The sequence below is a fragment of the Ochotona princeps genome, chromosome 16 (genome assembly GCF_030435755.1).
Source record: "Ochotona princeps isolate mOchPri1 chromosome 16, mOchPri1.hap1, whole genome shotgun sequence".
NCBI lineage: Eukaryota > Metazoa > Chordata > Mammalia > Lagomorpha > Ochotonidae > Ochotona > Ochotona princeps.
Genome location: NC_080847.1, coordinates 12,876,199 through 12,902,797, shown reverse-complemented (window position 1 = coordinate 12,902,797; position 26,599 = coordinate 12,876,199). Strand labels below are relative to the sequence as shown.

At 47.4% G+C, this 26,599-nt stretch overlaps 1 protein-coding gene across 2 annotated transcripts in view; it reads left to right on the top strand.

Annotated features, from left to right (window-relative positions):
• WWP2 (WW domain containing E3 ubiquitin protein ligase 2) overlaps positions 1-26,599 on the top strand; it is a 122,272-nt gene that overhangs the window by 29,534 nt on the left and 66,139 nt on the right. For both annotated transcript variants that reach the window (XM_058675112.1, XM_058675113.1), the window contains exons 5-6: positions 19,985-20,122; positions 26,321-26,417. In XM_058675112.1, coding sequence (XP_058531095.1) covers positions 19,985-20,122; positions 26,321-26,417 — 235 coding nt within the window. The remainder of the gene's footprint in view (positions 1-19,984; positions 20,123-26,320; positions 26,418-26,599) is intronic.

Here is a 26,599-nt window from a genome sequence, read left to right as displayed (position 1 = left end):
TTCTAAGACTAATAATTTTGCCCATCCTAGGAGATAATTGCACTTCTTTATTCCTTCTTAGTTTCATCTAAAATTTGATATTTTAGTGGTGGTAGAGCAATGCCCCTTCTAGCTCATATCCAATTGTGGTTTGAGCAGAAGTAATCCATCCTTTTTGCTGCAGTAATTATTGCTGTTTTTGTAAGTCAAAGAGGGTATTGAATTTTTAAAAAAAAAATTTTTTTTTTTTTTTTCTTGAAAGGCAGTGTTGGAGGGAGGGACTAAGATGAGAGAGAGAGATCTTCTGTGTGATCTTCAATGTGCTGATTCACTCCCCAGAACACAACAGTGAGGGGAGGGCCATACCAGAGGCAGGAGCTAGAAGCTCCATCCAGGTCTCCCGTGTGGGTGGCAGGGACCCAAGTACTTCGAGCATCCTCCATGCATGCACAGGTGCTTTAGTAGGGAGCTGGATGGGAAGTGGAGCAGCTGAGACTCCAGCTGTCAATCCAATATGGTCTACTGGCATCAAACCAGTACTTCACCCTCTGTGCCGCAGCACTTGCCAAATGGTAGTGATTTTTGTTTTGTCAAATATCTTTCAAAAATAATTAGCATAATTATTTTTGGGGAAGATTTATTTATTTTCATTGGAAAGGCAGATTCACAGAGAGAAGGAGAGACAAAGATTTTCCAACCACTGATTTACTGCCCAGGTGGCTGCAAAAGCTGCAGCTGAGCCAATCTGAAGCCAGGAGCCAGGAATTTCTTCCTAGTCTCTCATGTTCATGCAGCATCCCAAGGCTTTGGACCATCCTCTACTGTTTTTCATGGCCACAAGTAGGGAGCTGGGTGGGAAGTGGGGCTGCTGGGACACGAACCGGTGCCCATGTGGGATCCCGATGCAGGCAGGGCAACGCGTAGCCACTAGGCTGTTGCGCCAGGCCTGGCGTGTTATTATTTTTAATCATTATATTGATTTCATAGTAGTAACAAGCATTATCTTTTTGGTTGCTTCAGATAGGGTGTTTTTTGAAAATCTTCACAGGCTTTTTGTGTGTTTTCTTGGGAGTTTTTCCTCGGTACTCGTTGGTAAGGGTTTATGTAGTTGTGCTCTATTTTTGTCAGCTCTGGATTCAGGGCTCAGCTAATTTTACACATAACTCAAAGCTCTTTCCAGCTTTGGGACAGACTCTATAACATGGGAATTATGTGTTCCATGAATGCCGGAAGGAATTCAAGCGTGAAACCAACTTGGTCTGGCACCTTCATTTAAGATCGTTCTTTGATGACTTCTTCAGCTTTTACCCCCATAGTTGTTGGTTTGTTCAACTTTCCTCATTCTTCTTGAGTCAATTTTGTCAATTCTTTTTTTTTCCAATAATTTTATGAGAATTTGAAATTTACTAGCACAGAAACTTTAAATAACATTATTTCTTAAACTATTCATACTTTTTCTCACCATTTTGGTGTTTATCATGTGTGATTTTTTGTTTTCAATTTTTAGAAGTTTTGGCTTTTCGTTTTCCTTTCATAGAACAGCTTGTATTTACTTGTATATTCTACTGTATTTGCAAATGTGAATTTTTATTTTTAAGTTAATTAACTTTTCTGAGTATTTGTAGTATCAAGTCTGTTTATTTAGTCATAGCTTTTTAAGTTAAAAGCATGGTGCACTTATTATTGTCCTTTTTTGTTTGATAATGAAAAATTATTGCTCTGATTTAGAAAAAAAAATTGTTTTCTTCTACTTGAAAGGAAAAGCCTCACTGGAAAGGTGGGGGGGGGTCATTCATTGGCTGGTGGATTTTTGTTTTTGATCCTGGCCCCCTGGGGATTCAGATTTTGTTCTTTGAAAGTGAGATGCACAGGGCCCAGCACAGTGGCCTAGCAGCTGAAGTCCTCACCTTGAACGCGCCAGGATCTCATATGGGCGCTGGTTCTAATTCCAGCAGCTCCACTTCCCATCCAGCTCCCTGGTTGTGGCCTGGGAAAGCAGTCGAGGACGACCCAAAGCTTTGGGTCCCTGCACCTGTGTGGGAGACCCGGAAGAGGTTCCTGGTTCCTGGCTTCGGATCGGCATAGCACCGGCCATTGCACTCACTTGGGGAGTGAATCATCGGACGGAGGATCTTCCTCTCTGTCTTTCCTCCTCTCTGTATATCTGACTTTGTAATAAAAATAAATAAATCTTAAAAAAAAAAGAAAGCGAGGTGCACAGATTTTGCGTGTTATATTACACCTGATGAATATGTACACACATTCACACCCATGGACTTACCACTCAGCTCAAGGGAGGAATACTTGGAATGACCCAGCAAGTCCCTGTGCAGTGTGTCACCAGAGAGAACCTCTGATTACGATCACTGTCACTTAGTTTTTGCCTGTTGTTGAATTTTATGTATTTTGGGTCAGACAGTATGTTTCTTTTTGTGCCTGATTTATCGTTCTATATCTGTGGGTTTCATCCATGTTTCTGCATGTGTCAGTAGTTTGTAACTAATATTCTGTTGTATGAATGCACCATGATTTATGTGTCCTTTTTCCATTTGGTGGATGTTTGGATTGGGTGTCATGAGCAGAGCTGCTCTGTACAATGTTTGTTTGAATTTTAAGATTTGTTTATTTGAAAGTAGAGTTACAGAGGAGAAGAGAGGAATGTGTTTCATTTCCCAGATGGCTGAAGGAGCCATGGCTGGGCTAGACTGAAGCAAGAAACTTCATCTGGTTCTCCTCCTGGAGTGGCCGGGACCAAGGATTTGGCCCGTTCTCCACTGCTTTCCCTGCCTATCAGCAGGGAGCTGGATGGGAAGTGGAGCAGCTGGGTCAGGAGCTGATGCCCGTCTAGGTTGCTGGCATCACAGGTGGTGGGTTTACTCACTGTTTCACAGTGTCAACGCTTCTACACATTCCTATGCATCTATTTTCAAGAGTGTGTGCATTTCTGTTGGTCACGTGCTCCCCTGGAGGCCTTGGTTTACAGGGTATGTGCAGCTGTAACACAGCACTAGCATTGCACCAGTTTGCCGTCTTGCACGTGTTGTGTGTAGTTAACTGCTGTGTTCTCTCGGAGCTCAGAGTCAGTGCAGAGGGTATTCTCTTTCTTTTCCTGTGGTTATGTTGTCGTTCAGCTACTGCTGCCATTGCTGGCACCATGTGAAGCACGTTACGTGTGGCTGGGCTGGGCAGTGGGCCCATTATACAGTATCTGTTGGAAAATGTGGATTATAGAAGGGCTATTTTTCCCCCGAGAAAAACATTTCTTCTAGAATGATGGTGGTATAACTTATGTAAGTAACATTATTTATTTAAAAAGTTTGAAAATTTTCTTCATTTAAAGGGCAGAGTGACAGAGAGAGAGGGAGAAACATAGAAAGGTCTTCTGTCTACTGGGTCACTCCCCAAATTGCCAAAAGAGCTGGTGATGGGCCAGAGTACCCGAGTACCTGAAGCATCATCTGCTTTTTCTAGATGCATTAACAAAGAGCTGTATTTAAAGTAGAGTAGGTCAGGGCCTGGTGCGATGATTCAGTGGCTAAATTCTCACCTTGCACGTGCCAAGATCTTGTGTGGGCGTTGGTTCATGTCCTGGTTATCCTCTGCTTCCCATCCAGCTCCCTGCTGTGGCCTGGGAAAGCACCAGAGGGTGGTCCAAAGCCTTGGGACCCTGCACCCATATGGGAGATCTGGCGAAGGCTCTTGACTCCTGGCTTTGGATAGGCCCAGCTTCGGCTGTTGTGGCCACTTGGGGAGTGAACCAGCATGCAGATCTTTCTGTATCTCCTGCTCTATGTAAGTCTGCCTTTCAAATAAAAACAACAACAAAACATTTTTTTTAAAGAGGAAAATAGATCAGGCGGAACTAGAACAGGTACTCCAATATGGGGTGTGAGTGTCCTAGTGGTGCCTAAAACTGTAATGGCAAAACTTCAGCCTTTTTATTAAAAAATTTTTTTAAGATTTATTTTTATTGAAAAGTCAGATTTACAGAGTGAAGGAGAGACAGTGAGAAAGATCTCCCATTTGCTTGTTCACTCCCCAAGTAGCTGCAACAGCTAGAGTTGAGCCGATCTGAAGCCAGGAGACAAGAGCTTTTTCTGGGTCTCCCACGTGGGTGCAGGGTCCCAATGCTTTGGGTCATCCTTTACTGCTTTCCCAGGCCACATGTAGGGAGCTGGAAGGGAAGTGGAGCAGCTGGGATGCGAACTGGCAGAATGAGGGAAGAGTGAGAAGGAGAGACATTGATTCACATTGCAGTATCCTATCTGTTGATTCATTTCAAAATTGTTTTGCATCAAAATAAGCTCATTGCTGAATTCCAGTTTTCCACCAGCTTTTGGAAGATCCCAGTCCCCTTACACACAGGTTTGTTAATACCTCTTTCTAAACCTATCTGTTCAGTACCTTAGTTCACATTGAACCCTCTGACTCAATTCATCTCCTCAGGGTATTGCCTGGCCTTCATTTTTTTTATTATAGAAATTTTATTTTTGATACTTTTTACATATTTGATTAGGGTACAAAGAGTCAAGGACTAGAGGAAAGTGGGTGAGACCATTGTTTTGACATTCTCTTTTTTTCCTTGCTGTAGCTGGGGGAAGGGGAGAGATAAGAAGAGAAGCCACACCCAGCCTCCCAACCATCCCAGGGTTCCTGATGTGAGGCATGCTCCGAGGGTCTGCTTAAGTGGTTTTGATAGTTCAACAGTTCTGTATTGCTGCCTGTCTTGCTACTTCAGTCACAATGAAATCTCTCCAGAATCCTCCAGCTGACATAGTCCACTTTAGAATCTCTGCCCAGGTATTCACTGCCAACTCTTTGCTGGGGTAATTGATTGATTTGTTCTGTCCTCTGTCCTCTGTTGTGGTACCAGGTGTCCTCTGCAGGCTCAGTTATACTGCCAGATCCTCCACTTGCACGTGGATATGCTGGCCTCTGCTCTGTCTAAGCCACTGAGGAGGCACAGCTCTGACACAAGCATTTTATGGTCAGACAATAGAACTTGCAATTTCCTCCATGGCTGGAGTTTTTTTTTTTTAAATTTTTAAGAGATGTATTTATTTTTATTGCCAAGTCAGTTGCATATATATATATATAGAGAGAGGAGGAGAGACAGGAAGATCTTCCATCTGATGATTCACTCCCCAGGTGACTGCAACGTCCGGTGCTGCGCCGATCTGAACCCAGAAGCCAGGAACTTCTTTCAGGTTTCTCACGCAGGTGAAAGATCCCAAGGTTTTAGGCCATCCTCGATTGCTTTCCCAGGCCACAAGCAAGGAGCTGGGTGGGAAGTAGGGCTGCCGGGATTACATCTAGTGCTCACATGGGATCCCGTTGTGTTCAAGACAAGGACTTTAGCTGCTAGGCTACTGCACCAGGCTTCATGGTTGGAGTTTTGTGGGGGAAGATTCCCAAAGAAACTTCATCGAGGTGATCCCAGGCCTGATTCTTGTGTATGCATGCCAATACAAGGTCCGGCACAGTCCGTCGTCCAAATTGGCCTACATGCACACTGTTAGTTGCAATTGCTGGGTCAGTTGTCTCCAGCTCTGTCTTCTATGCAAACTAATGGGTGTTGCAGTCCAGCCCGATACTGCCCACTGCACACTCAATGCACACAAACCAGTGGGAGTTTTAGCCTAGTCAGAGTGACCCACAATAACCCCCCACCAGGCCCGCCTCCAGTTCCCATGCCTGCAGTATGTACAGCAGACTGGTCCTGTCTGTCCCACATCCCATTCAGTTCTCATACATGTCAATGTTGCCTGCCCTTCTTGAAGTCACCCTTGTGTATACTGCTCCTCTCAAGTCTGCAGTTTGCTTTCGAACTGGTCCATAATGATGCTCGATGTGGGATGTCCCTTGGGAAGTGGCCTGTTTGAGTTCATTACTTTTTTTTTAAAGATTTATTTATTTTTATTACAAAGTCAGATATACAGAGAGGAGGAGAGACAGAGAGGAAGATCTTCCGTCCCATGATTCACTCCCCAAGTGAGCCGCAACGGGCCGGTGCTATGCCGATCCGAAGCCAGGAACCAGGAACCTCTTCCGGGTCTCCCACGCAGGTGCAGGGTCCCAAAGCTTTGGGCTGTTCTTGATTGCTTTCCCAGGCCACAGGCAGGGAGCTGGATGGGAAGTGGAGCTGCCGGGATTAGAACCGGCGCCCATATGGGATCCCGGGGCTTTCAAGGCGAGGACTTTAGCTGCTAGGCCACGCCGCCGGGCCCAGTTCATCACTTTTTGTGCATGGCTCTTTTCTTGCCCAAGTGTGTCTCAGATTGAAAAAAAAAAAGAAAAACAGAAATCAGCTCCCTGTTTGTTTTATTTAGAAATCTTACAAGCATAGAGTTGGGGGCACTTTACATTTAGAACAAACAGGTCAGTCACATGTGGTGGGACTCCCCGCCTGGCTCCCCTGTCAGGAAGGTGTGGGGCTCAAGGAGAGTAAACACAGCACTGCTCTCCCTGCTTTCTAACTGAAGCATAAATAGGACAGCTGAATCTTGATGCTTGAGTCAAAGGGAGAAGAGAGAAACCATTTTAAGACTTGCTCTTCAGTTAACAACAGCCTCAACCTTAGATTTGAAGAAGTTGCTCACCAGTAGTGTCCCACTGAGGGGGAGACGGGCAGGGCCAGAGGTGGAAGGCAGCATGTGATGGGCCTGTCATCTGATAGGAAGAGCCCAGCTGGGGCAGAGCTGCAAACCCCAGAGTCTCGAGTAGACTGATGGGTAGAAATGGCTAAGCCAGTTCTGCAGAGCCTAGTAAGTGTTTTCATGAACCTGGTACACCGCTGAGTTCCAGTTATTTTAGTCTCATGGAAGCCTTGCAATAATGATGGTCTCTCAGAGTCTTTTTTTTTGTTTTCAAAATGGAAAAGTATTATTGATTTTTTCCTGATTATAATAGTGGTATGCATTTTTATTTTATATTAATTTTATCACATTTAAATGAAGAAAGAGGAGTCATTGTTGTGGCACAGCAAGTTAAGTCTCTACCTGTGACACCAGCATCCCTTATCAATGCTGGCTTGAGCCCTGGCTGTTCCACATCTGATCCAGCTTGCTGCTAAGAAAACAGTGAAAGATTGCTCAAGTACTTGGGCCCCTTGCCACCAGTGCGGAAAACCCAGATGGAGCTCCTGGCTTTGGGCTTTGGCTTGGTTCAGCACTGGCTGTTGCAGCCATTTGTGGAGTGAATCAGCAGGATAGAAGCTTTCTCTCTTTCCCCTCCCTCTTTCCCTCTCCTGCCTTTCAGATAAATCCCATCTTTTTTTTTTTTTTAAGATTTATTTATTTTTATTACAAAGTCAGATATACAGAGAGGAGAGTCAGAGAGGAAGATCTTCCGTCTGATGATTCACTCCCCAAGTGAGCGCAACGGTCGGTGCTGTGCCGATCCAAAGGCAGGAGCCAGGAACTTCCTCCAGGTCTCCCACACAGGTGCAGAGTCCCAAGGCTTTGGGTCGTCCTCGACTGCTTTCCTAGGCTACAAGTAGAGAGCTGGATGGGAAGTATAGCTGCCGGGATTAGAACCAGCGCCCATATGGGATCTTGGCATGTTCAAGGCAAGGACTTTAGCCGCTAGGCTACCGCGCCAGACCCTTTCCTTTTCTTCTTGAGAAACCTCCAGGTGAGTTTTTGCTCTCGTTGTGCTCAGGTGCTGGTACTGAGGTGATCTCCATGTCGCCCAGCAGCAGGTCTGTTCTGCTGCTCAGCTCTCGCAGACTGCATTCAGCTCATCTGTGCTTTATCCTTGGCACACGTACTCTAGGTTTTGAGGCAAGAACTATTCGTTTTCTGCTTCCCTGGCTGCTCTTCTTGTCTCTGCTGGTTTTCCTCCGCGCGCCCCCTCCGCCCGCCCTAGTCTAGCCGGTCTTGTCCTGAGCTGAGATGTGAATCTTCCTCCTGTTATGTTATGCAGCCTCATGGCTTTGAATTTGTTTGGTGTACCTCTGCCTTGCAGCCTGGGCCTCTCCCCTGGCCACCCAAGAAACACCCTGTTTATGTCTAGTGAGAACCCTGTCGTTGGCCTGTGGGATCCAGGATCCCTGCTGCTCTGTCCCGTCTCCAGCAAGGGCAGCTCTGTGTCGTGCAAGCTGACATGCTTGGTGTCCTTCTGGATGCCCCTTTCTGTCCCAGCCCCTCGTGTCCACCAGTGACTGCATCACCGTCAGCACGCTGTCCGGCTCTGGAGCCTCGGCCCTGGCTTCAGCTTCCTGAGCTGAAGACGAGAAGCAGCTGGCGTTTCAGGCGCGTGACTTGCCTCCTGTTCAGGTGGCACCTCAGGGAGGGCTTCCTCCATCACGCTGCTTTTAGAAAGGTGTACAAACGAGTGACTTTCTGAAGCAGCACCAGCTGTGCCACCGTCGCTGTGAACTCTACTATCAGTCACCTCTCCTCACTCAGCCCCTGGCAGCCACCGGTCTGCTTTCTGTCTCCCTGGGTTTGTGTTTTCTAGCCATTTGGCATAAATCGCATGCCTCACACTGTGTGTCATGGTCTCAACACAACTGTCGTAACTGTGGCCGCCCTTCCCCAGTATTCCCTTGTGCCTGTCCTTTTTTCACTCTCTTTTAGGCCTTTTCTTCATCTGTTAGCGGTCACAGCTGCTTAGCTCCTCAGGGGAAGACACTTTGAGTCTTGCTGGTTCTGGGCAGCGCCCTGCCCACAGCACAGAAGCCCCTGCGGAGGCCTGCGCCTTCTTGGCGGCTGAGGGGGATGGATGGCTTTTCTTGTGATTTTTGTGTGGCCATCTTCTGGCTTACGTCTGAGGCAGACAGCAGGACCAGGGTGGTGTCCGTTGTCCCCTCCGGGCAGGCCACTGGGTGTAGCCAGCCAGGCCCCCAGGTGTGTGCCTTTGTTTGGGACGCAGTGATGTCAGTGCGTTTGGTTGGCACTGGGTGCCAGGCTTTGGGACCTGAGCCTGTGTGGAGCCGCCTCTGAAAGCGCCCTGTGTACAGCTCTCCCTGGACCTGTGCCTTGGGCAGATGCGCTCAAGCCAGAACCTCAAGGAATTCCCCAGCAAGCCAAAGTCAACCCCTGCCCGGCCCCTCAGCCCCAGCTTCTCCCAGTTACAGGCGGCCCATTTCGTGGCTTTGGTGTTAGCCCAGAGCTGTTTGAAAGAAGAGCCCCTTTGAGCCAGCAGTCTCCATGAGTAAACATGCAGGTCCTGCCACAATGTTCAAACAAGCCTGTGCCTTGTTGTGCTTGCGAGCCTCATGGGTCAGGCGTGGGGGGGGTGGGGAAGAAAAGCTCTCTGTCCCCAACCCTTTTCCAGGTAAGGCTGCCTCCAGAATGTTCTGGGGGGTGGGTGTGGCTTTGGAAATGGATCTGCCTGCTGGGAACATGTATTTGAATGAAGGGTGATTTCGCTGGCTAGGGCAGTTCTTCTTTTTTAAAAGTTAATTTTTATAGGAGCTGGTATGAATGGCTCAATTAGCTAATCCTCCCCTTGCAAGCAATGGAACCCCATTTGGGCACTGATTCGTGTCCTAGCTGTTCCACTTCCCACTTGGCTCCATGCTTTTGGCCTGGGAAGGCCGAGGAGGATGGCCGAAAGCCTTGGGACCCTGTGTTCATGTGTGTCTGATAACACAGCCCATCTAGCTGAAAGCAGCCACTCAGCTCCATAGTCCCAGGTAGTCCCTGCAGTGGACTGTGTGTGGGTGTTTACGCAGACCCACTCAGGGAAGACCTGGGAGACTACTAAACCACGTTACTGATTGTACAGTTCTAGAAACCTCTTTTTTTTTTTTTTTTTTTTTTTCTGGAGCTTGCCCCTGGAGGCACTGGCCCATCTCTTGGAGGCTCCCTGTGTTTCTCATCAGCCACATGGCATTCAGGCCCCAAACCCACAACTGTTAGAGGCATGAAATGGTAGCCTTAAATTGGCGACAGGAAAGTGAGCCTGTTGCCAGGATACAGGCCATTTCTTTCTCCTTGCCAAGAAGAAAGCTGAGACAGTGCCTCTGATGTGCGGGCTTCAGCCCTGCCCCAGCCATTTGTGAGTGGCTCCTGCCTGACTGTCCAGCCCAGGCTCCCCAGGTTCTCCAGGGGCAGTCGGGGCTGTGGCTGCTGCAACAATGCCAAGATCAAACCGCATTTGTCTGCTTGGACTGCTCTGCTCTTCTTTGTTCTGTGGGTTCTTGCAATATTGTTTTTTCTTTCTTTTTTTTTTTAATTTTTAAAGGTAACAAAGTTTTATTTTTACTGGAAAGTCAGATTTACAGAGGGAAGGAGAGAGAGAGAAACATCCTCCATGTGCTGGTTCACTTCCCAAATGGCTGCAATGACCGCAGCTGAGCTGATCCAAAGCTAGGAGCTTTTTCTAGGTTTGCCAATCAGGTGCAGGGTCCCAAGGCTTTGGGCCATCTTCTGGTGCTTTCCAAGGCGGCCACAGCAAGGAGCTGGATGGGAAGTAGAGCAGCCAGGACATGAACTATCGCCCATATGGGATGCCGGCGCTTGCAGGTGTAGGATTAGCCAGTTGAGTGATTATGCCAGCCCCAACTGTGACTCTCATGTTGTGTACCTGGAGCACTTCCTTTCTGACAGACACTCTCTTACAGGTTCCCTTCTCTAAGAATAATACTTCAGGGCTCAGTGTGGTAGCCTAGTGACTAGAGTCGTCGCCTTGTATGCATTGGAATCCCCTGTGTGGCCTAGGAAAGTACTAGAGGATGGCGCAAAGCCATGGGACCCTGTGACCACATGGGAAGCCTGGAGGTAGCTCCTGGCTCCTGAAATCAGATCAGCTCAACTCTAGCCATTGCAGACATTTGGGGAGTGAACAGTGGACAGAAGATCTTTGTCTCTCCTTCTTTCTGTAAATTTGACTTTCCAATAAAAATTTAAAAATCTAAAAAAAAAAAAAAAAAAAAAAGCAGTCACCCAAGTGGCACAGTTAGCGCCACCTTCAGGACTAGAGTAGGTGTTTCATCTTTGTGCCCCTCATGGTCTGTGGGTGCTGTTTTATTACCTAGAGGATGGTGAGGCCCACAGTTCTCAGGATGTGGGGTCTCCCTGAGTTAATTAATATTTATTTACAGTTCTATGACATGGAGTAGGGATACTGTGGTCAAAACCAAAATCATTTTAGGCATACCCTTCCCATACCCCAAACCTTCCTTTGTAGAAAGTTTTTTTCTATGTGTCTTATTTTTCTTTATTTTTAGTTTTTCTTCACATAATGTCTAGACAGAGACTAATACGAAACACTGTTTCTTCATCTCTAGTTACAAAGGCCTGTTATGACTATTTTTAAAAAATCATTTGAAAACATACATTATGCTAGATATTTATATTATATACAATATATATGATATTTATATTATAGTTTATTAAAGACAACATTATATTGGCATAAAAGCCTTTGTGTATTTAATTTGAAAGATATGCATACAGACAGAAAGAGAGATCTCATCTCCTTGTTTTGTTCCCAAATGTCTGCAACAACCGAGACTAGGATAGGCCATAGCCAGGAACTAGGAACTTAAACCAGGTTTTCTAAGTGAGTGGCAGGGATCTACCTACTTGAGTTGTCACCTGCTACCTCCCCGGGCACATATCTATGGGAAGCTGCAGTTGAGTGGAGCCAGGACTCAGGCTTAGGTAGATACTCCAGTATGGGGCTTAGCATCCCACATGGCATCTTACTATTTCACCAGATACTTTCCCCAGCTTAAAAAAAACCATGTGTGTACATATATTTGATAGGCTGAGACAGATGTATAGCGAGAAATGGTCCATCTGCTGGTATACTCCCTACATGCCTGTGACAGCTGGGGCAGGCAAAATCCCAATCTAATCCTGACCTCCCAGGTGAGAGGATCTGAGCCACTTGAGCCATTATCATTCTGCACCCAGTGTCTTTCTGGGTGCACATGAACAGGAAAACAGAGTTGAAACTGGAGGTGAAACTCAAACCCAGGCACTCTGACACGGAATGTCAGAGTCCCAAGTCATATCTTTAATTACGAACCCAATTTTTAAGCCTTTTATTTTGGAAAAATTCAAGCAGGAATGAAAGTAGGGAAAATTGGTGTAATGAGCTGTCCCTCTTATAACCAGGTAGGGACAAGTATCTTTCATCTTTCAAATGTTTCCATCTTTTGGAGGAACCATTTGAGACAAAATCTTAGACATCATGATATTTCACTTGTCAACACTTTCAAGTATGCGTCTCAGTAGTATGGAGATTAGAAAAAAAGTGTATCCACTGTGTGCTTGATGCAAATTGACAAAAGTAAGTCATGTTTAAGGAGTAAGATTATGATTTCTTGCATAGCTTTACTCTGTAATCAAAAGGTATCATTTTTTAAATCATTTTTTCCATGGTTCTTGTATTTCTTCATTTTTACATGGTCTTAATGATAGTATGTACTGCACACCGTTATTTTTTTCAAAGATTTATTTATCTTTATTGGAAAGGCAGATATACAGAGAGGACGAGAGACAGAGAGGAAGATCTTCCGTCCGATGATTCACTGGCAACGGCTGGTACTGCACCAATCCAAAGCCAGGAGCTCTTCCCGGTCTCCCATGCAGGTGCAGGGTCCTGAAGCTTTGGGCCGTCCTTTATTTCCTTTATTTTCCACAACGAAGATGGAATGATTTTAGAAAAAACAGGCTGATCTTGTCACACTTTGATTCAAACCGTTATGAACTTGGCTTTTGTCCTCAGAATGGGATGACCTCTTTAACCCACTGAACCACAAGGCACCATGGTGTGCAGCCAACATTTCAGCATTTGATCGTTTGCCATCCAGTCCCTTTTGCCTCCATTTGTGCTCTTGAGTTCATGTAGCTCATCATGCCACAGGGCCTTTGCACGTGGCTCTTCCTCTACCTGGACTAGTCTTCCTCCCTGCTCCATTTCACCTGGCTGTCTGCTTGAAACTTCAGAGCACAGTGTGGCAGTCAGGCGCTTGGTAAACTTCTTGAGAACCTTATCAGTCATCAGTTGACTTTGTAGAATACAGCAGATTTCTCTGGGACAGTCTGTGCAGCCCCAACAGATCAGCGCTGTAGCTTCGGTGGTGGAGAGTGGGCTGCCAGCGGCAGCAGCAGCAGAGGCCTCAGGGCCAAGATTGACTTTTGCTTGCATGCTGTGTTCTGCCAAGACCCTCTAAGAAGGGAGTGTTGGGGGCTGAGGGGAGGTGGGAGGGCTTGTGCTGAAGCCGAGCCCACCTTGGTCCTTCCACAAGAATTCCAGTATTTTCAACCTGAGTCCTACCTGGGAGAAGAAACTGTCTCTTGTAAGGCTCTGGCTAAGGTTGGAAGCTGTGTGACGTCACAGCAGTAAATCCTGGAATCCTCTGGCTCCTTTTACCTCAAAGGGGATATGAAAGGATACTCTCTTTTAGAGCTGGGTTGACTCCAGGCCAAAGGAGACCATTTATACCCTCTGCTGTTCTGGAATTTCCTCTGGTTCTGTTCCTCTGGGCTGCAGTGTTTTACAGTTATGTGTAGAATGAACACTGACCTGTTAATGAATGCCTTGCTTATTTTCACTTCCTTTTGATGAACCTGTGGGATTGATAGTGGAGGGAGCCAGGAAGGAGGTGACTTGTTCCTCTGAATAAGTTTCTGTTAGGGATAAAAAAAAAAAAAAAATAATAAAATAAAATAAAAAAAGTTTCTGTTAGGGCCAAATCAGTCACACTTTCCACTCGCTCCCTGAATGTGTCCTGCTTTTGAGTCTCTTCCCTTTGCCTCCGATTTCCAGGTTTGTTCTGAAATTTGTGTTCTGAATTGAGATAAAACAGAACACTTTTTTTCCCCTTTGAAAAGCTGCAAATGTGTATGTAGACATGCATTTTGTGGTATGAGAGTGAAGAGAGAAGTAATAATAAAAGGTCCTAAACCAGAAGGCTCTTCACATACTAGTATGAAACTGTCCAGGCAGGAGTGCTGGAGTTCTTAGCTGGATTGCATTATAGCAGTGTGGTTTGACAGTCACAATGTATGTGGTTTTTTTGTTTGTTGGAATAACATAGGCAACTTCTATGCCCTATTTGTCTATACTTATTAGCACCGTATGCAAATGGCATATTACAAAGTCCAAGAAAGGAAAAAAAAATCACTCTTAGAAAAATGTTATTCATCCTGGGTTGTCTGTCCCAGCTCTTCTCAGTTGGAAATTGTTAACCTGAAGCCACTTGCAAACAGGAGGCTTTTAAGTGAGGCTGTGTTTTCTATCTTTTTGAATTTCAAACTACAAGTTCATAAAATTCATTATTAAAAGGAGAATTTGTTTTGTAACAGAAGTTTTGGAATCTGTGCTTGCAGGGGCTCTTTAAAGTTTCCTACAGACAGGGTTACTTAATTTAGCAGTTAAGAGACCTACATCCCATGTTGGAGTACCTGGTTCGTCCTTGGTTTCAATTCCTGACTTTAACTTTCTGCTCATGTGGACCTGGGAGACAGCAGTGATCTTGGGTTCTTGCCATCCCTGTGGGTCACCTGGATTGAGTTACTATCTCCCAGCCTCAGTACCGGCCATTGTGAGGACTTGGGGAAAAAACAGTGGATTGGAGCTCTTTCTTCTGTCTGTAACTCTCAAAAAAAATTATTATGGAAAATGTACATTATGAAAAAACTGAATAAATTAAAAAAATTTTTTCTTTGCAAAATTAGCTTACTGTTTTATTTTCTGTGAGCTTTTTGAAGTGCCCTTGCATATGTAATGTTGAATTCTTGTTATTTTTGTCAGTGGGCTTGTAGTCTCAGTCGCTTATGTATGCCAGCACCTCAGGCTGAGGTTTTACCTACTATGGCATGGCGCGAGCCCCAATGTATCATGCCAGCTTCCCCTGCACCCCCCCCCCCCAGAAAAAGATATTTTCTTTTTCCTCTACCATCAGTTAGTTTGAATTGGGATCCAAACAAGATCAGTATGGACTTTTTTTAACCCAGAGGTTCCTCTCCCTTTTTTGACTCCTTGTAGTTTATTGTTGAAGAGGCTGGGCAAGTGTTCCCATACTGAGGATTTTGCTGTTTGTGTCCCTCGAGTGTGATTCACTGGGTGCCTGTGGCCTTCTGTGTTTCCTACAGACTCCTGGGTAGTGTTGATCTGACCTGGGTTTGTTTGCTCCTTTTGGGGTCACCTGATGTCTGGCTGTCTCTGTCCCTCCTGGGAAGCTGGCTTTTTAATGTTCTCCTGGCCCTATCCTTGAGACTTCTCTGATTCTTTTCTCCCACACCTTTATATCCACCCTGCTGAACATGGACCTCCACAAGCAGCAACCCTAGCCAATTGCTTCTTGAAACAGAGCAGAAGGGGATACCTGAAGAGGCATGTTTGCTGATGGCTGAATTGGCCTGAGCTCAGGCCTTGGGCTTCCTTGGTGGAACTGCAGTCTCTCATCAGCGGAATATTTTCATTATGTATGTTCCTTTTGGTCCTAATTGAATCTGACTTCCTCTAGCCTTGCTCTCAGTTGGCACTTTTTGCAGCCCCTGCCTATGATTTGCAGACTGGGGATGTGTGGGGTCCATACTTGGTAGGGAATAGTGAGTCTTTCCTACCTAGCCCGTGCCCAAGGAGGAGGCCAGAGCTATTTCCTTAGACTCTGTGTTCCTGGAATTTACTGCTGTTGTCTTGGCCCAAGCCCTCATCTGCGCTGGCCTGGGTTACCATGCTGGCCTTCTTGCTGGTCTTAATTTGCTCCAGCCTTCGCTCTTCCTGTAGCTGCATCAGGGTGCTGCAGGGAGGGTCCTGTTAATTTCCTTGCGCAGAAGGCATGGGTGGTCCCTCCCTGTCGGGCACAGTCTGTGCTGAACATCCTGCAGGGGCTCCAGGCTTCACTCTGGTCACCTCCTCTGCTTCCTGCCGTTCCTCACACAGGCTTCCATGCTGCCACCTCATCCTTGGCATGTGCTTCTCTCTCTGTCTAGGATATTCTCCTTGCAGGTGCCTGTGCTGCCTGCCCTGTCCTCCTGCACCGATTCTCTGCTGAATTGTCACCTTTCCCAGACACTGTTGACACCACCCAAGCCACTCCAGCCGAGCACTTGCTGCACTGCCCGCCTTTGTTTGCTTGTTTCCATGTACTTGCCACTCTAGCAGATGATGCATTTGGCTTCTTTTAGAGGTAATTGCACATGGTCTGTTTCCTGAAACTGGAATATAAACACCCTGGGGACCCAGGTTTTTGTCTGTCTTGCTCCTGTCAAACTGCCGTGACTAGAATAGTAGCTGCTCCGCGCACACGCCCGGCAGCTTGAACAGACTCTGCAGGCCATGCCAAGGTTGACAGAGGGGTGAGCCTGCCATGTTCAGTCTGATGCTAGTTATGGAAATGGCTCTATCACACCCACTTTATTGCATGTTTCTTGGTTTTTTAGCAGTACTGAGACATGCAGGAAGAAAGAGCCTTTGTGGAGTCCTCAGTGAGGCTGTGGTGAAACCAGAGGGCCCCGGGGTGAGGTGCCTGAGGCTGCTATTTATAGCCAAGATTCCAGTATGTGTTTTCCAGCCACACTTGGGCCTTTCAGCCTCCCTGTACGCTCTGTCACTCAATTAGCTAATGGTTCCTTGAGTCCTATTATGCATTGTACAATCCCCTGCTCAGGCTTATTATTATTATTAGAGTATAATGGGGTGTTCTGTTCTCAGAGGTATAATTTTTTTTTAAAGAACTTTGCCAATTAAAAAAAAAGAAATTTCCTCTATATTTTATTAGGAAATTTGCAAACATAAGGAAGAGTTGCAGGAGCAGCACACTGAACACTCAAAGCCTCCTGCACTTCCCGTGCATGTAGACGCTGCCCTCTGGTTTTGCTCCGTGCGCCCATGTATCTGTGTGTGGCTGAGTGCTTCTTTCCCCTTCCTGGAGCCATTCGAGGGTCAGTCGTCACTCTCATGACACCTGACTCCTAGGCAGTTAGCCTCTTCTCTTGTGAAACTACTTGAAAATAAATATAGAGGTAATCAGAATGTAACTCTTGCTTCTGCCAAGAATAAGAACATTCTCCTATAAAACCATAGGATTGTTACTGTGCCTAAGAACACTAACAGTAACTTCAGCTATCTTCCAATACCTAGTCCATATCCACATTTCTCTGGTTTCCTGAAGAATTTTTTTTTCCAAGTCAAGGTTTCATCAGAATTCATGCATGATATTTGGTGGGTATGGGTCTTTAAATTTAGAAGTCTCTCCCTCCATCCTTCCTTAAAACTACAAGTATTTAGAGATAGTGACTTCTTCAGGACTCGAGTTGTCATGTGAATGGACACACATTGTATGTGATGTTCCCTCATGTCTCATCTGCTTCTCTGGCCCCTAACGTCGTGTGAATTGGGAGGTAAATTCAGCATTGGACTTGGGTTCAGCGCTTTTAGCAAGAAGACTTTTGCGATCAGGTTGTTTGGCTCACACTGCACCCCATCCTTCAGGAAGCACTTGGTGGAAGGTAGCCTTATGCTATTTAAAAATTATTTGCTTATTTAAAGTTTATCTGGGAGAGAGAGCTCTTTGCTGGTTCACGAAAGCCTGAAAAAACAATCATCAGCTTTTATCATCTCATAGTTTTGGTGGTTCAGAGCCTTGGGAGCATTGTAGCTGGGCGGCCTGGCCACATTGAAGCTTTCCCGGAGGCGCAGTCACATGAAGACCTGCCTGGGGCTGAGGGATGCCCAGGTGGCTCCCTGCTTCGGCTTGCAAATGGTATAGGGTTGTGTGTGTGTCTAAGTTCTTTCCCGTGCTCCTTGGCTTTTGAAGAAACTAGTTTTCAAATTACAAATGTTCTTTTTGATTAAAAAGACTATTTTGTATTTTGAGAGCCAGACAGACAGATGTATAAAGAAAAACAGAAACACAGACTGACTGACAAAATCTCATCCACTGATTGACTCCCCAGAGGCCCACCGTGGCCAAAACTAGTGGGCCAGTCAGAAACCAGGAGCCCAGAACTCATTCTGGCTCTCCCATGTGGGTGGCAGGGACCCAAGTACTTGCAGCATCACCGCTGCCTCCCAGGGTGCACATTCGCAGGAAGTTGGAGTTGAAAGCCAAAGCCAAGATGCTAACTCAGGCTCTCAGATATGGGACATGGCAGTCTGAGCCAGTAGACCAGATGCCTGCTCATACAAATATTATATTTGTACAAATGTTATTTTTTAGAAACCATTGGAGGTTACCAGGCTCCTTAGTGAGACTGGCCATAAGTAGCACATCCAAAGGGAGGTAGAGAGATCTGTTAGATGGAAAAGAGATGGAGGGAAGGCAGAGCTGCCTGGGAGAGCTTGGAGATGTGAAGGGTGACTGGCTCCCACCTCGGTAGCGGAGCTGTGTGTTGGTGCAGGGTGAGCTGCTGCTGCTAAGCTTGCAGGGGGTTTATCCATGGCCCAGGAAGATTTAGTTCTCTTCTGGGATAGGGTGGACTAGCTCTCGAATGTGCTCAGGTTCGTCATTGTGCTGATGGAGATGCTCACTTACAGGAATACTTAAAAAATTTCATGGGAACAGAACAACAAGAAGAAATAGCAAATTTGTAAGCAATTAAGTTCACCCAGTTTTCCGTAAACCTCAATCCTTTCCATCTTGATCAACCATGTAATCATTAATAAAAAATAAAATTTATTAAAAAAATTTAAAAAATTGTGGGAAAATGGAGTAAAAGATAATATACTTTTCTGAAGAGCCCTTGTACGCATCTTGGTATGTTCTAGAAAAAAGGCAAGATGGCTTATGATAATACAGCCACAACCGAGAAACCAAATGAAGTGGCAGAGCTGGTGGAGAGGGAGGTCCCAGTTCTCTACTTTGACACTTTTTTTTAAAAGATTTATTTTCATTGCAAAGGCAGATACACAGAGAGGAGGAGAGACACAGAGGAAGATCCTCCGTCCAATGATTCACTCCCCAAGTGACCTCAGCGGCTGGTGCTGAGCCGATCCAAAGCCAAGAGCCAGGAGCTTCCTCCAGGTCTCCCACGCAGGTGCAGGGTTCCAAAGCATTGGGCCGTCCTCGACTGCTTTCCCAGGCCACAAGCAGGGAGCTGGATGGGAAGTGGAGCTGCTGGGATTAGAACTAGCACCCATATGGGATCCCGGGGTGTTCAAGCCGAGGACTTTAGCCGCTAGGCCATCATGCTGGGCGCACTTCGACACTTTTATAGCTGCCTTTGGGAGGTGTTGGGTGGTGAGGAGGAGCTGTGTACTTGTGCATGTCCTTGTCACTGCTGGTTCTCCTGTAGTGATTGAGTGCCCGTAATCAGGCCCTGCAGCTCTTCGCTGGGCTGAATCTAGCAGTGCTGCGGTATTGGATCAAGTGTGGAAAGGATCAGTGCAGATGTCTTGCCAACTTGCTTGAGGCTTGGGGCTTCTGTCTCCTGTCAGTTTTTCTGCCATGGTTTGCCACCTCTTGTGTCCACAGGGCTGAGTCTGCCTAGGGTCCAGGCTCTCTCTGGGCTGTGACTCCTCTGGCCTCTCCCTGAAGGACTAATGAGAGACTTGCCCATGTTGAACTTCACTTGTTTAAAATTCCCTCCCTGTGTTTCAAAATTATGACATTTTCAACCATAAAAATGTCCTACCTGAATTGAAAAGGAATGCTTCCCGTGTGTCTCATAGAGATGGCTCCCAAGGCATTCCCCCGCCCCATGTCTGCTGGGCTGCCTCTCTTCTTTTTTTTTGTCGTGTTCTATGGGCGGGGGCAGCGCTACCTGGAACTCGTTTCTTCTCCCAGTTTGTCCCACTCTGCCGTGTGAACCTGCAAGCAAAAGCTATCAGATAAACCAGAAAGGTGGAAACACTATAGCTGACCTCATGATGTTGAAAAAAAGAACAGCCCTTCCCATCAGTCTAATACCACTGTAGTTCCATTAGAAGGAGTCCTTCCCTGCTTCTCCTTCATGCCTTGAGATAGATTTGCAATTGGAGTGAAGTGTTGCCAGGGGAAGCAACAGTGGGTAAAATGGGAGCTTCTTTAAGACAGAGTTGGATTTGGGGTACATTCACTTTAGTCCATGCATGTTATGTTGCCTTTTGTGCCCGACAGTGGAAAACACGCAACTGACGTTGAACCTGCAAACAGAGAACAAAGGCAGCGTTGTGTCAGGCGGAGAGCTGACAATTTTCCTGGACGGGCCAACTGTTGATCTGGGAAGTGTGCCTAATGGCAGTGCCGTGACGGATGGTGAGTGCTGATCTGCTCCCCAAGGCTGTGCTGGGATGGGATGGGGCCAAGGCAGGGCAGGGCTGGGTAAGGTGGGCAGGGCTGGGCTGGGCTGGGCTGGACTGGTGGGGAGGGCGAGGCTGGGGGAGCCAAGAGCCTGGTTCTTGACTAGACATCTTGGTTTGGGGACTGCTTAGTTAGTCCTGGCCTGCATCTTGCCATAACTCTTCTCACCCTCCCAGGTCAGAATCACAACATGAGTTTTAAAGGGCTGCTTTTTCATCAAAAACCAAAATAAATGTCATGTCCTCGTAAGTGTGTCGTTGTTTGTCCTGATAATAGAGAAAGGCATCTTTTCATCCCACGTGGACTTTGGAAAATAAAGTATCTTTATCCTTTGTCCCACTCCCCTGCTTCCCAGGACAGTTCGATTTCTTGGGAGGTTGAGCATGTTGTTGGGAGGTGACATTGGTCAGGGAGGGGATAGTATGGTCTTCCGGTGTTGCACCTCAGCAAAACACAGGCAGAAGCTGGGTGACTGGAGGGACTGCTCTGACCTGGATGTGTCGATTTGTTTCTTTTGATCTAGTCAGCAGTTAATCACCTTGAGGTCCAACAGGAAATGATTTCATGAAGTCTGAGGTCTGAACTAGGTTGGGTTTCTCTATAATTTTTCTCATTAAATGTTTTGTTAGATGTGAGGTAGTTGTAATACTTTCCAGGCCCCAAACAGGCCTTCTATAACGCATGGGGTAGAACGTGAGTGCCAAGTCCTGGACAACTGCGTAGAATCCCAGTGTTTGATGGGCCTTGACTGCTAACTGGATGTGTTGGTTTAAGCTGCAACCTGTGATGCTAACATCCTGTAGGATGCTGGTTTGTGTCCCAGCTTTTCCACTTCCCATCTAGTTCCCTGTTAAGGCACGTGGGTGGGCAGTGGGAGATGGCCCGAGTGTTTGGACCCATGCCAACCACTCTGGAGACCTGGAGGAAGCTCTTGACCTCTGCCTTCTGCATGGCGCAGTCCCATTTTTGGAGTGAACCAGCAATAGGAAGATCTTTCTCTGCAAGTCTGCCTTTCAAATAAATACATGAATCTTAAAAAGAGAGAAAGAAGAATTCCTCTGCTGGACTCAGGGCATGGAGAAAAATACGCATCATTCCCTCATCCACACAGACATGCGTAACTGATGACCTGGTATTTACGAGGTCTTAGCTCAGGTGCTGGCCAAATGGCAGTGGGCAGAATCTACAGGGTCCCTGCCCTTGAAGTTTATGCTCTACTTGGTTGGAGAAGGGAAGTCAGCCATCAAATGAGTGAGCATTTAGGTGACATTGTTTTATGAATGAAGATTATGGAGCAGAGACCTGAATGTGAGAGGCCTGGGGTGAGATTCCTTTACTCTTGGAGGATTTGTCTACATTGGGGGATCAGAGAATGTTTCTGTGAGAAAAGTGAGACCTGAAATATAAGAGTTTAGACAGACCATGGTGGGGGGTATAGAGAAAAGGATGGGCAAGGACCTATGGTGGGAGCAGAGGTGTCCACAGTCCTCAGTCCTTGGGAGCAAGGAGGTGGGTGCTGGAGTTGAGGCCTTAGAAGCCGTAATTTGGCATCTCATGCCTGAGAGATGTCATAAGGATTTGGACCTCATCCTGAGAAGCAGAGGTCTTTTGAACTGATTTTAGTAGAAAATGTCACATGAATTAATTTTTGCTTTAAGAAAAAAAATTTTATTTTATTTTTAAATTCTATTTTTGATGATGTCATATAGTTGAGAAGGATGCACACCCATATGGACCACTGATTAGGGTGGGAAGAGTTGAGGATTAGGGGAAAGTGGATGAGACCCTTGTTTCCTATTTTCTTTTTCTTTCAGTATCTGGGGGAAAGGAGGGGAGAGGGGGAATAGCCCCACCCACCATCCCACCGCCTCAATACCCAGGGATGGGAACAGCTTCCTGATGTCATCCTAAGGTTCTCAATGTGAAGCATGCGCCGAGGGCTCTGCCCAGGAGGGGTTGATAGTTCCAAAATGCTGTTGATCTTGTTGCTCCAGAGATGAGGAAATCCTTCCAATGTCCACTGGCTGACACAGTCCATCTCAGAGTCTGTATTTGCCCAGACACATGCTATCAAAGCTTGGCTGGGAGAGTTGTCCTGTTTGTTCTGCCTTCCATCCTCTACTGTGGCACGAGATGTACAATGCAGCCCCCAGTGAATTGCCATGTTCCCCATGTGCATCTGGCTGTCCATAGCCACTGCTCCATCTTAGCAGCCGAGGAGACAGTTCTGACACATGCACTCCATGGTCAGACCACAGATCCTGTGATTCTCCCTGTGTTTGGAATTCCGAGTCCAGCAGTTCCATTGTGGGGGGAAGAGAGTCCCCATAGAAACCTCATCTGAGATGACCCCAGATTTGACTCTTATGTGTGCTACTGTTGCGGGGTCTGGCTCAATCCATCACCCACATCAGCCTATATCTGTGCTGGTGGTTACTGGGTCAATATTGTCCCCAGCCCCATCTCTGTCTCTCTCTGTCTCTCTCTCTCTCTCTTTTTTTTGTTATTGGAAAGTCAAATATACAGAGAGGAGGAGAGAAAAATGAGAGGAAGATCTTCCATCTGTTGATTCAATCCTCAAGTGGCCACAACAACCAGAGCTGAGCTGAGCTGATCCAAAGCTAGGGGCTTCTTCCGGGTCTCCCACGTGGGTGCAGGGTCCCAAAGCTTTGGGCTGTCCTTGACTGCTTTCCCAGGCCACAAGCAGAGAGCTGGATGGGAAGTGGGGTGGCTGGGATTAGAACTGGTGCCCATGTGAGATTCTGGCATGTATAAGGCGAGGACTTTAGCCACTGGGCTACTGTGCTGGGCCTCTTCAGCCCCATCTCTTACACAAACTACTGGATGCCGTGGCCCAATCCAGCCCTGCCTACTACACACTCTGGCTTCATATACACCAGTGGGAACTACAGCCAGTCAGAGTGACCGCTAGTACTCCCACCAGACCTGCCACCAGCCCTGGTTCCTGCATATGTTGATATATGCAACAGACTGTTCCAGTCTGTGTCACATGCCATTCAGCTTTTGTTCACACCAATGGATGCTGCAGCCTAGCTCAGCCCAACCAACCCCAGTATCCAGCACACACTTATGCTGGCAGGTGCTAGCACCTGTCCAGTTAGGTCCTCCCCAAGCCCTGGTTCTCATGCTCACCAGTAGGAGCTGCAGCCCATCAGAAAGATGCTCATAGTTTCCCTAGTAGACCCACTCTAAGTCCTGAATCTTGTGCTTACCAGGTAGTTCTGCAGGATTTGCCTCCATTCCCCACACTTGCCAGCTGATGCTGTGCCAAGGCCTGAGCTGCCTGCACTTACTCTGGCTCCTGCATGCACCAGTGGATACAGTCGCTTAGCCCAGCCTGGTTGTCCCCTTAAACCAGCTCATATGCAGGTCAATAGTATTGTAACCCTGCCTAGCCTGGTTTGCCCTCTGCCTCAGTTCTGCCACTCACCAGCTAGAGCAATGGCTTATCAGGGGAGCACCCATGTAGCCCCCTACCCCCACCCTGGGTCTTAATGTGTGCTGGTGGGTGCTGCAGCTCAGTCTGGCTCTGGCATGGTTTTCCTTACCTTAGCATTCGCCGGCAGGTGCTGTAGCCTGGCCCGCCCCCGGTTCCAACTTCTGCTGGTGGGTGCTTGAGCTTAGCCCAGCCCATCCGGCTCCCAGTCCTGGCCTTAATGGGAACTGCCTAGTGTTGCAGTCCAGCCTGTTCTGTACCCTATCCTGGTTCTCAGACCTTTCAGTGGGTGTTATGAACTGGCCTAACCTGGCCTGCCCCTAGACCTGACTCACACATATGCTGGTGGGTACTGTAACCTGGCATGATCTGGGTTGCTCCCAGCCTTGATTCTAGTGCTTACCTGAAGGGACTGCATCTTGATAGAGGAGTTCCATAAGCTCCTCTATCAGATCACCTCGTGTTTGCAGATCTGACACACACCAGTGGGTGCTTGACCCAGCCTGACTTGGCCCACCTGTCCTGGCAGGGAAGTGACCTTCCCCAACTAGCCCAAACCTGTTCCATCTCTTACTGTTTGTTGCTACAGCCCAGCCACATCTGATCCACCACCAGACCCAGCTCTTGTGTGGGTCAGTAGTTGCTGATACCTAGCCCAGCCTGTTCTACACCTACCCTGGCTCTCATGAGTCTATCCCAGGGTGGTTCTCCCTAGGCCTCCAGTGCACACCCATGCCAAGGGATACTGCAGTCGTGCCCAGATCCACCTCCATTCTGGCTCTCACACTCACCAGTGGGAACCACTTACCCAGCTAGGGTGTCCTCTTAGCTCCCTGACCAGGCTGGCTTACCAAGCCACGGATCTTGCTTGTACCAGTGGTTGCTCTGACCCAGGCTGGCCTAGCCCATCCCTTGACTTGGTCTTTGCCATTGGGCATGGTGCACTGGTATGTGGTATAACTTAGCCCTGCCCAGTGTATCCCTATTCCTGACTTTTATGCAAACTGGCAGGTGTGATAGCCTAACCTAACTTGGCATGGCCCACATCATATCCTGGCGCTCACACATGCCAGTGTGCTAAGGTTTGGCTCAGCCCTGCCAGATTTGCCCCAACCCCAGAATCAACCCACACATTTGCCAGTGAGTGGAACTGCCTTGCCTGGCTTGTCTAAGCACCCACCAGCAAGAGCTGGAACACATGCTCACCAGTAGGAGCTATGGCCCACTAGGGGAGTTTCCCAAGTTTCCCACCAGACCCACTCCTGGACCCAGATCTCATGTATACCAGTGATGTAGTCTGCTGGCTTGGAACTCTGCCCACCCACTAGGAACCCAAGCTCTTGGTTCACATGCTGGCCTGGGACCCTACCCCTCACCCCTACCTCTCCCAGGATCAAGCAGGTGGCAAATTCCCCAGGCTTGCTCTCCCTGCCTGGGCATGAGCCTCCAAGTTCCCACATGTCCCCACCGTGCCATCCCCATCCCCCAGGCCCCCTGCAAGCCCACACCCCCAGTCTCCTACGAGACTGGTCACACCCTTGGCTGTGGTGGAAAGAGCCATCTGGCCACAAGAAAAACATTTAAATTAAATTTTATTTATATGAGAAACAGAGTATATATGTGTGTGTAAGAGGTGTTAGAGATTTCATATGTATGTATTGAGGGGTGGAAGGAAGGAGAGAGGGAGGAAGAGAGGGAGAGAGAGTGAGAGCAAGAGAGAGAGAGAGAGGGAAAGAGAGACAGAAAGAGAAAGAAAAGTCCCATCTACTGGTTCACTCCCCAAATGCCCCCCACCACTGAGACTAGGACTGGGCTGGGTCAAAGGCTGGACCTGGAACTCAGTCCTGGTCTCCTGCCTAGGTGACAGGGACCCAGTTCCTTGAGCCACTTCTGCCTTCTCCCAGGGTCTGCATTAACAGGAAGCTGGAGTCAGAAGCTACAGCCAGGTGTTGAACCCAGGTACACTGCTAAAGGACACGGCCTCTTAACCAGTGTCTTAACTGTTGGGCTGAATGTTAGCTCCCGATGGGGCTTTTAAAGTTCTCTTGACAGATTTTTGAAACAGCAGTTAAAGTGCCCACATTTCATTTCTGAATGCCTTGAACAAAGTCCTGTCTCTGCTTCTGACCCAGCTTCCTGTTCATGTACATGCTGGGAAGCAACAGAGCGTGGCTCAGCTGCTTGGGTCCCTGCCATGCCTGTGGGAGACCCAGAATGATTTCCTGACTCTTGGCTTCTGCCTGACCCAGTGTGACGGTCGCAGACATGTGGGGACTGAACCAATAAATGAAAGAGCTTTCCATCTGTCTTCTGTTTCTCTTTCACATAAGCGAAGTAAATTAAAAAATAACTTTTAAAGAAATGTCTTTGGCATTATAGAGAAACATCCTTCATTCCTTTCCCCCAGCCTATGTAGTTAGTGTTCATTCTCCTTCTCACAGTTGAACAGCTGACCTTCACTGGGTGCGTAAGAGCACAGTTGTGAGTTCCTTGGATATTCTTGAATGAAAGTGAGGTTGGAGCTCCCCTGTTATCAATTCTTTGTGACTCCTTCCTCTTCCTTTTAGTGCAGTGGCTGCAGCCGGCCACCCTGCTGGAAAGCGCTCTGACCGAGTGGGTTCTTTTCCTGCTAGCCAAGTCTCAGCAGTAAGCTTCTCCGCATCTCTGACTTCTCTTGTGATTGATCCCCTTTCTAGGATCGCAGCCGCCTTCCAGGGAATCCAGTGGGACCACTGCAGCACCGGAGAACCGGCACCAGCCCCCCAGCACAAACTGCTTTGGCGGCAGGTCCCGGTAAGATGCTTTTAATGAAAAGGAGGTGGGAAGGTGCTTAGAACTTTTGAAATTGTGTCGGGTTGTGCTAAAGGACAGTTTATATTCCAGAGATCTTACAACTGACTCTTTATGTTAAGGAGTTCCAGCGGGGAGAATGGAAGTCAGAATTCAGTTAGTAGTTCCTTGACAGGGACCAGGGC